Source organism: Limulus polyphemus, unplaced genomic scaffold (assembly GCF_000517525.1).
Source record: "Limulus polyphemus unplaced genomic scaffold, Limulus_polyphemus-2.1.2 Scaffold1696, whole genome shotgun sequence".
NCBI lineage: Eukaryota > Metazoa > Arthropoda > Merostomata > Xiphosura > Limulidae > Limulus > Limulus polyphemus.
The window spans coordinates 1-10,852 of NW_013667306.1; the positions used below are offsets into that span (position 1 = coordinate 1).

General features: G+C 35.8%; 1 protein-coding gene across 1 annotated transcript in view; it reads left to right on the top strand.

Moving 5' to 3' along the window:
- The first annotated feature begins 1,076 nt into the window (after positions 1–1,076).
- LOC106464587 (cilia- and flagella-associated protein 36-like) overlaps positions 1,077–10,852 on the top strand; it is a 24,833-nt gene continuing 15,057 nt past the window's right edge. The window contains exons 1-3 of the mRNA XM_022392320.1: positions 1,077–1,248; positions 5,552–5,616; positions 6,350–6,457. Of these exons, the coding sequence (XP_022248028.1) occupies positions 1,143–1,248; positions 5,552–5,616; positions 6,350–6,457 (279 nt within the window). The 5' untranslated portion in view covers positions 1,077–1,142. The remainder of the gene's footprint in view (positions 1,249–5,551; positions 5,617–6,349; positions 6,458–10,852) is intronic.

The following is a 10,852-nucleotide window of genomic DNA, read 5'->3' on the forward strand; positions in this document are numbered from 1 at the left end:
GTTTTTTTTATCCCACTCTCTGACACCAATTTGTTACGTCTCCGTTCGTTAGTTAATTTTCCGTAAATTGAATGTATGCTGACAGAATATTGTTGAACCGAGCACGTGAGACGTTCGTCGTGAATTATAGCGTTTGTTGTAGAGCGACTGTTGAAATTAAGTGTATCGCAAAGTTGTATTCAGAGAGAATAAACCAGTTTTATTTAAGAAAGGACTTGTATCGGTAAAGTTTCTTCGGTAAGAATTTTTCGGAAAATTAACTAACGAACGGAGACGTAACACTATTATCACATGCAATCCTCTTTGCTTTAAAAATTATCATATTTGTAGAAACGGATAGTCCTTGCCTTCTTTAATCCACAACCCATTCGTACAGTTTATTTGAAATATATATATATATATATAATGGTGCTATAACAAGGAATAAATTATTTGTAAAATATATATATAATATCATTTTTACCCCCCTCCTCCCACTGACAAGCCTGGAGGCTAAAAAGTTAAATATTTGGTTTTGATATTGCAGTGGGCGGAGCACAGATAGCCTATTGCGTAACCTTGCGCTTAACAACAAACAGTCATCCGTATGAAATGTATAGTCGATACCGCGACTGCAATAATAAGAAAAAGACAAACTATAATTTGTATTATAGAAGTATTACCTGATAATTTATAAAATTTGCAGTATATAAACTGCTTGATGTAACCTATTTAAAATTTGTTAAGTTATATGTGTACATTTATTTCTAACAAAAATATATATTTCGTTTTGGGAATTACGTGACGCTAATTGAAATATGCTGGTCATATTTCTGAGAAAACGTACTACTAGCTGCACATTTGTTTTCATTACTATTTTTTATGTTTTGTTTCTCAGTTTATTATTTCTCACACTATATCATAATTCTACTGCACGTGATAATAAATGTATAATATTTATGCAAAATTCATAATTTAATAACTGGTTTTTGTTTTTATTCCTACTGCGCATGTTAGTGTTATTGTATTGTATCACTATAGCAACCATAAGATTCTACGACCTAACTGGTACATACGCTTACCAGACGTAACGAAAACGCATTCCTGGTAACGTTTGTTTTTAAAAGGGTCCTTTAGAGCTGTAGTTAGAAGTAACAGTATAAATGGCAGACGAAGAACTAAATTGGATTTTTGATTCACTAGTAGGCTTTTTAAAAGGTCCTATATGGAATATTCCCATTTTGACTTTCCTTGAACAGAAATCAACAGGTACAAGCTGTATCTACTTAAGTTGTGAATGTAATTTAAATTACTTTAATGTCTTGAAATTCTTAACTCTAAGACTGAGGTCAATAATTAATGCAGTCGTTGTGTACTATAGGACATTATAATATCTGCTGCTTAACAGTGGTAGAGGTCATAGTTTAATAAAACGAGATTGGCTTTGTATTTAGTGTTTGTAACTAAACTGTTAGGAATTGAGGAAAACAAGACAATTGTACGTTTCACAAATACATCATTTATTCAAGACCATGGTTTCACCAGCAAAGGCGTCATCAAGTACATCTTTAATTATGGAGTTTGACCAAGTACCGACGGTTTCAAGTATCAATTATATAAACTGTTAGGTCTATGGTCTATACTTTATTGCATTTTTATAGACAGGTTAGTCATTATTATATGTAGCATTATTTGTTTCAGGACAAAACCACAGTGGGCTATCTACTGTGTCCACTGCGGGTAATTGAACCCTGAATTTTAGCATTCCAAGTTCGTAAATTTACCGCTGTCCAACCGATGGACATGTAGCATTAAACTGTGACAATTTTACAAATTTTACAACTGCTTTATTTGGTAATACTCTTAACTTTACGTTGTGCTGTAAGAGTTTGGTTGTTTCAAGTTCTTTAAAGTTTGTTTTGTGAGTAATGGATTTTAGGTTATTTGTATTTCATCGTGTCGTAAACAGTTGTCGGGATATTTCGTTATTGGTTGATTTAATACTACGTTATATTACATCATTGATCAAAAACTAGCATGTATATCTGTCAACTATCAGTGAAGACCACTATGAAAATATTTTTTTTATTATCAAGAATGCACAATATATGTTTTTAATTATTATGGCCAGATATCCATTAGGACAATTCAAAGTGCCTATTTTTCAATTTATTACTTCTTTACATGGCTTGGATTCGAAAGAAAATCAGCTTTGACTATTCTAGATATATAATTCAGGATTTTTATTCTTTTTTTCGACTTGTTCATACTTACTTCAACCCATTATAGCATTACATGTTCTCTATTGTAAACTTAAGAATTTCTTGTATGTTTTTTAATGTAATTTTTGTACTGCATGCTATTTTCATGTTTTTCCCCCTTGTGTAATAATGTTTGTCTCTGCAGAGAGACATACTATTTTTATATTGTTTCTTTTCTTCTTTCTTTCTCTTCCAAACACTTTTCAATTGACGCCATTCCTTCTTTTCTCGGTGGATTGGCATGAAAGTTGGTAGGGTTATACCTTAGTCCAATATGCCTAGAAACCTTTTTCATTTTTTGTGATTTGGGTCTTTTTATTGATTTTATAGAGTCAAAACTCAACTTCAAATTTTATATTTTGGCTCCTGTATGGTCATATTTACAGCAGTCAAGATGAAAATTGGAACAAATATAAATTTTCATGCACCCAACACACTGACAAAAAAAACAATTGGACTTGCAAATTTAGGGTCTTTTTAGGTGGTCAGAACTCACAAAAAAAGCACAATTTTGGGGATTTTGGTCCATTACTTGGTCATATTTTGACCAATTTATATGGGATTTGGTACAAAGATACTTTTCTACAGGTCCCACACATTGTTCATTTTTAGTAATTATAGGGGGGGAGGGTAAAAAAGTTAAACAAACCCCTAATTTTAGGGGTTTTAGTAAATTACTCAGCCATATTTTGCCAATTTGCGTGGGATTTACTACAAAGATACTCTTTGCAGGTCCCAAAAGGAGATTTAGACAATTTTGGAATATGTGTCTTTTGCTCAGTCTTTCACCAGGGAAAGTACAATTTGAGGTTTCCATGAACTATTCATGTGTGTGTCAACCAACTTACATGGGATTTGGTACAAAAATACCTTTTTGCAAGTCCCAAGCAGTGATATAGACAGTTTTCAATTTTTCTGGTGTCATAATTGGCCATATTAGAATTGCGTGGTGGAGACATGTTGCATTTGCCCAGCCCTTCAGTGGCACAATGGCATGTCTGCGGACTTACAATGCTAGAAACTGGATTTCGATACCCATGGTGGGCAGAGCACAGATAGCCCTTGTGTTGCTTTGTACATAATTAAAAACAAACAAACAAGCATTTGCCTGTGAATGTTAGCCTCTTTAATTGTATTTGGATTGTTTTGATTGTTTGTTATAATTTACCTACAAATAAAGAAAATAAACCAATAAAATAGGCAGAAAAACAAAAAACTTTTTCGAATATATAAGTGAATATCAAAATCATCCAGACGGTATCGAACTACTTGTAATTATGGCCAAAAATATGTTGCACCGATTATACCATACATAATACAAAAACTCATGACTACATTTATTGGATAAAACACTAAATAATGATCAGAAAGAACATAATAACAGGCCACCTATGACAGATTCTAACACATCACCGGATTATGATATCATAAGTGTATTGTAGGGTATTTATGTCAAATATGCGTTTGATAACTAAATTTTGTAAAAAGTGTCATTTTTACTAGTGATCTGTTGGTGGACTATAATGCAATCAAAGTGAAGTGGTGAATAGCACTAAATGCTTTAGTAAAACATTCATGAACAAGATCCTGAAGGGGGAAGAAGAATCAGTGTTTTAATTTAATATTTAACACCTGATTTCGTGAAGTTATTATAGCATTTGTCAGTTTTAATCAAAGAACTGTTAAGGAAGAGGTCTAAATTGTACTTGACCCTCCCAGGTCACGAACAACAACAACATGACCGAACACCGACCTGGACCAGACTTCGTCTGTTATATGAGAGTGCTCAAATCCATTGGTATAGAGTATGGAACAAGTAATGATATGTGCTACAGAAATATTTACAACAAACTATTACTTCTTCATTAAAATGCAAGAATGAATCTAGTAAAAAGCTACATTTATAATTAAAATATACAAGTTGAATCATGATTTACTATATATACCCCCAGTAGCTCAGCAGTTAAGTGAGGACTATGAAACTTTAAAAATTGGGTTTCGACACTCGTGGTAAGTACAACACAGAAAGTGTATTGTGTAGCTGTATAAATTACAACAAACAAATAATTTACTATAATATATGTACAAAAAAAGAAGAAGGAAAATTAGGGATCATTTTGTGTTCCGTACTATGAATTTTATTAAAGTAAACTGCTTTTACATGGGAAACTGATAATGACAAATTAAATGGATATCATGTATATTTTTAATATTTAACAATAATACTAACATGTGAAACTTGTAAAGGTAAGTAGTATATTTCTTTTTCATTCCACCGATAATACGTTACAGCATCCTAACAGTAGCCTCTGCCACCGTGTAAACATTAAACCAATATTTTATTATGAGAATCGGAAAAACTTATGCTTCAGTGTGACATATTTAAAAACTGGTATTAATATAGTATAATTATATCCTAAGTTATTCATATTATTATTCATTAGAGGATTTGTTGTTTTTTGCCTCTGTATTCTTTTCTTTTCAACACAATTTTTAGTTTTATCTTTTTTTTGTTGAAATTTTCCTTTAGAAATACAAGCTTAATGAATTGAACTAATCAGAAAGAACAAAAAAAAACAATTTTTAGTCAGATACTAGGTGACAGTCCTAAGGGCTGTGCTGACAGCTGATGTCCTTTCATGTGGATAGGAGGTACAAGAAAAGTTTCTTTACTGATGTTACCAGTGGATGATCTTTTAATTCTCCATATCTTGCTTTTCCTTGCTACACCATATAATACTTTGTTTCCCAGTAGTCTCATTCCCTCAGAATGTCAATTAAGACTTTCCGTGGGTATAATTGTTGCCTTGGTAGTACAGAGGAGGTTGATATCCTATCATTAAAGTTGCATCAGATTTGATAAAGAGACTTCTCTTCAAAGTATGACAGCATCCTTGTTTAGCTTTATCACTGAATGGTCTGGACACACATCCAGGGGATGATCTTACCATGCGGTTGCTTTGTGTTTTGCCATCCATTTAGAGCCAACTAATCTGAATTTTACACAGTAGAACCTGCGAGTCAGTCAAAACTTCATCTTGATGATGCTATCTATTTGTGGGTTGCTGCTTTCATAAATCCAAAGAGGAACTTGCTTCTACCTCCATATTTGTGATACTTGTGGGAAGCTTAAATGCTCTAGTAATGAACAGAAAAAGTATTAAAATTCTGTTGTTTTGATTTTTTTACAACCATTTGTAAAAATATAATCAGTAAGCTTCAGTTTAACTTAATGTATAAAATTTGATATTTTTATTGGCAAAAGAAAATGTTATTTTTCTTATCTTTCATTTTGTTTTTTGTTATTACAGTATTTGAACCAGGAACTGAAAATGAAGGAGAATATAAAAAGATTCATGAAGAATATAAAAACTTGGTAAGTAAAAAAAGAAAGAGATATTCAAGTGTAAGTGACATAAACATTTTTGACTTAAATTAGTCTCAGCATAAAATAATATGTTTCAGCATCCTAACAGTAGCTGCTGCCAACATGTAAACATTAAACCAATATTTTATTATGAGAATCAGAAAATCTTATATTTCAGTGTAAAATATTCAAGAAGTGGTAATAATATAAAGACCAAGTAAAACCAGAAAAGGTTAATATTCTGCTATTAGAATTGCACCAGATTTGATATAGGGCTTTTCTTCAAAGTGTGACAGTATCGTTGTTTTGCTTCCTGCATATGGAATTACAATGCTAGAAACTGGGTTTCGATACCCGTAGTTGGCAGAGCACAGATTGCCTATTGTGTAGCTATGCACTTAATTTCAAACAGACAAACAAACAAATCCTGCTATCCATCTAGGGACCAACTACTCTGAATTTAAGCTGATGTCCCTTCGTGTGGAGGCTGGCTGCCTTGCAAGAGGTAGAAGGAGGTTCTTTTGCTGATATTATCAGAGAATGAACTTTTAATTCTCCATATCTTGCTTTTTCTAGCTGCACTACATAGTGGTATTTAATTTTTTACTTAATTTTTAACCTTCAGTTATGTTTGTGTAGAAAAAAATATATTATTTTGCATAGTTCAAGTGGTTAAAACAGAAAGGTAAGCTTCTAGAAAATCCACTTATACCCTTATTTAATTAATAAGTTGTTTTCATAGGTGGACTTTATGTTGGGTAGCCATATGGAAGACTTAGGAATTAGTCCAGAGAAGTTTGAACAAGCCTGTGGGAAAGCTGATGGCAACATTCATTCACAGTTTCAACAGGTATAAAACTATGATAAATATCTGAGCACAGAGTGGTATGCAGTTCTATCAGATCAAGAACAGAAAACTGTAATGAAGTATCATGTAACATCTATCATAATGTTGAGATTGTTTCAAAAGTTACATATGTTGTGTTATATTTTGCTGACATATCTTACTTATTGTTATTTTTCACTGTTGTGATACAAAACAAGCTTACCTCACTGTTGTATTATAAAACTTACTTTTTTCAGTATTGCTAACTTTTCATTGCTGTATTACTCTGTTACTGGCATATTACAAAACTCACTTGTCCAGTTTTAATTTTAATTACTGTAATATAGAACTCACTTGTACAGTTTTACTTTTCACTGCTATAATACAGAACTCACTTGTCCAGTTTTACTTTTCACTGCTGTAATACCGAACTCACTTGTCCAGTTTTACTTTCTCGTTCAGTGCTGCCCTCTATGTGCAAAAAATATTTTTCGCATGCCACAATGGTTGTTGGTGCCAGCATGCCTCGCCATCAACGGGCTTTGGATCAATTTGCCTTGGCCTACTGTCAAGCTGAATGTACGTTTCTCGAATCTCAACACTTAGAATTGCTTTTACCCGTGTGGAGGCTGGACCCTGATTAGCCTCTTCATTTATCCCACACCCAATTTTTCCAACTTCATCTTACCCTATTGACTCTCTTATGGTACTTGTCGACCATCCATCTCCTTTCTGAGGCAATCCACAGAGATCCTGAGGGTTTTTCATGGGATAGCCTCTCCTTGATTACTGCCACATTGGCATGTTTATCTTCTTGGGCTCTATTTTACACGTGTGGTTTCTCTTTTATTGGGATTTCCTGGAGAGGGATGCTGCTTTGCCCCAAGTTTGTTTACTGCCTACTTATCTCCAGGACTTGTGTATGACCCCTTTTCTACAGCAGTAGAAGGCAGTTCGTGTAGGTTGTTTAATCAAATTGGAGAAGTCATTCCTTATACCTAGCCAATATCTTTTCCATTTGGGTGTCTTTTTCAACACTCATCTCAGTTGGGCTCAACCTTCTCCTATTTGACTTTGTTCAATGGAGCTTTCAGTTCTCCATTCCCTTATTGCTCCCTCTCTTACAGCTCGTGAAGATCTATTTGGACAATTCTACAGTGGTGACTTATATTAACCACATTCCATTTGTGGTTGAATCTTGGATCTCCTTTTTTGGGCCCACATGCTTGGTATTCATATCCTTGTTTGTTATGTTCTGGGTGCTTTCAATCTTGTTGTGGATCATCTTTCTCGTCCCGACAAAGTTTATCCGATGGAGTGGTCTCTTGATCCTCCTGTTTTCCAGTGACTATGCCTTCAGTGGGGTACTCCTCACCTGGATGTATTTGCCACATCTCTCAATACCAAGTTATCTCTTTTTTTGGTCTCTGATTCCTCATTCTTTTGCTCTGGCTGTTGATGCATTCAGTCAAGATTGGATGAATAAATATCTATATGTTTATCCTTCCATCCGTCTTCTTTACAGGGTGGTTTTGATCATCCATGATACTTCACATCATGTCCTTCTGATTGCTCTATACTGGCCAGCACAACCATGGTTTCTGCAGCTGCTCCAGCTCCATACTGCCCCTCCATTACCTCTTCCTTTTACTCCATCCCATCTATGTCAACCCCAGTCACTATCATTTCATCTAGCTTTTCATATCCTCAGTCTTCATGCCTGTTTTTTAATCTGATCCCTGGTGAGGAGATCCAGTTTGTCCCAGCAGGTTGCTTCTTTTTTAGCTTGTTCTATTCACCCTTCGTCTAGGGATGTTTATCAACATAAGTGGAAAGTTTTCTGGTGTTGGTCTTTGGGTCAAGGGTTTTACCCCCTGTTCCTCATATTATGGATATCCTCACTTGACTGTTTGATCTGGGATCTTCTGTTTCCTTGATTGCAGGTTATCATGTTGCCTTATCCCATACTTTTCGTTTTTCCAGGTACCATAAAGTTTTTACCTCTCCTACCCATTCCCTATTGTTGCATTCCTTCTGGATTAGTCATCCATCTCAGTGTGCAGTCCTTCTGGATTGGGATGATAATGTGGTTCTTCATTGTCTCACTTTGCCTCTGTTTGAACCTCTGTCTGTGTGTTCAGTTTTTCACTTATCCCTTAATACTTATTTCCTTCTCCTATGAGACGTTTCATGTACTCTGTATCATTCTACATATATTCTCCTTTATCCAGATCAATCTTTCCTTCCCAAAACTTCAGTGGCTCAGTAAGATGAATCCTCCTCTTTGCCAATTTCACTTCCTTCCATTTCCCACCTTTTTCCTCATTTGGATCCGGATAGGCTATTATAACCATTCATGCTCTTCATTGTTACTTTGCCCACATGGATTCCTTCCGTGGTGCCCATTCCTGCCTAATCATTCCTTGACATTCCCTGTTTGTGACCTTTCTCTTTCCACCCTGACTAATTGGGTTCAGTTTTTAATTCAATTGGTTTATTCTTCCTTATCTATTCTACCCATGATTTGTTCCAAGTGTCTTTTCATCAGATCAGGCAATTTACCTTTTCCTTGGCATCTCATCTCCATTGTCTCTTGGAGGAAATTCTTCAATCGGGCACGTGGACTATCCCACATATGTTCATATCATACTATCTGCATCAGATCGCTGTGTCTTCATCTTCAGGTTACTGTCTTCCACCAGTAGCCATTCTTCAGATTTTAGTGACACTGTGACTGGGTAACTTATCGTATATATATAAATATATATAACTTCTTTTTCAGGGACTTTTCCCTTTTCTTTTTCTTTTTACTGTCTGGATCCCACTCTATGGCGAGTTGTGCCTGACCGGGTATGCTTCAAATAGTTAAATCTGCATTGTCAGGCCATGTTGACTGCATATTTCTATTTTTCATGGCCATAAAATGCTCACTGTTGAGATGGGGTGTTCCACAAGATCGCTTTTAGGTTTTTCCTAGCAATATAGTTGCTTCATTAATATACCCTTTCTGGACCCTATTAACCCATAGACTTCATGAGTAAGGCAGAATGGGATAGCTGTCCATCCTTGCCTTGCCATGAATTGATCAAATCAGGTATGGTCCGCTTTTCAAAATAGGGTTTTCATGGGCACTCATTGCACTGTCTCCTGTGTTGATGTTCCTCTGGACTCTCCACCGCATTTTCTCCCCCTTTTTACCTCCAGTCGAGTATGGGAGTCTCACCACTGTCTAATTCCAAGCTGCTGGGATGGTGGGTCCTGGAGGCAACCTCCTGAATGTGATATTGATATATGATACAAATAATGTTATAAACATTCAATTGAGAGTAGGGTGGTGGTGTTATGCTGGTGTAGATGATATGTCCTCCAACCTGATGCTCCATCTCTGTACGGGTTTATCTGAGGGAATGTTGTATCTTTGGAGTGAGCCATCAAAATGCAGTTCACCCCTTTGATTGGGATCCCTCATCCTACCACCACATGGATGACAGTTCCCATTGGCTGGGTTTTGGATTCAGAGCTGAACCAGTCAACGTAAGTCCTCACATATGTCTTATAAGTGTTTATGTGCTTCATTCAATTATACTTTTGTTCCCTTGATTCGTGTTGTGGGTCACGGTGGTTGGACATGTAGATTAATATGGTTCCTCCTCTTATGCTTTCCCTTGATGTTATTGTGCTGGGGATGGTTCCTGTCAAATGGTTTTGAGGGAGCTAGTTTCCATTACCGAGACATTTTTCTTATGCCGATCATCCGGATGTTGGAATTCCAGATCAGTCAAACAGTTTATCACATTGCTGTCATGTGTACCATTCAGGGAGCAATGGGTTCAAGATTCCCTCCATTCTGCTGAACTTGAGGTGAAGACAGTATGATCCTCTTTCCTACCCCCACTAAATGGTTGGGTTTTGGATTGTAGTTGACTTACCAACAGTATGATCGTCATCCTACCCATGCATGGATGTCAATTCCCATCAGCTGGGTTTTGAATGCAGTTGACTTGCCATGTATGGTCCATTACACCAAAGCCACTCTACACCTAGGAGCACATCCTTGAATCTTACCCAACATTTCAGTACTCTATGGATAGTACTCTCTATCCCACCATTGTTCTCTCCTGTATGGATGTGCTCCTCTCTTTTTCCACCCATGTGTGAGATACCTAATTTCCACACTGGGCGAAGAGTATACTTAGTACAGATGTGGTGCAGTATCCCATATATGATCTTCTACTTTGAGAATCTTCTATTTTAGGGTGTTCTTCGGATGCTTTCAAGGATTGCTTCTTGTTTTTTTCCTCACATCGGTCCCTCCAACTATTCAATGTGGGATTCTAGCTATTTATTATAGTGGAGGTAATGTACAGTATCAGAAGGTATAATTTTCGTATACTGAAAATATATTTCCGATAGGTACTT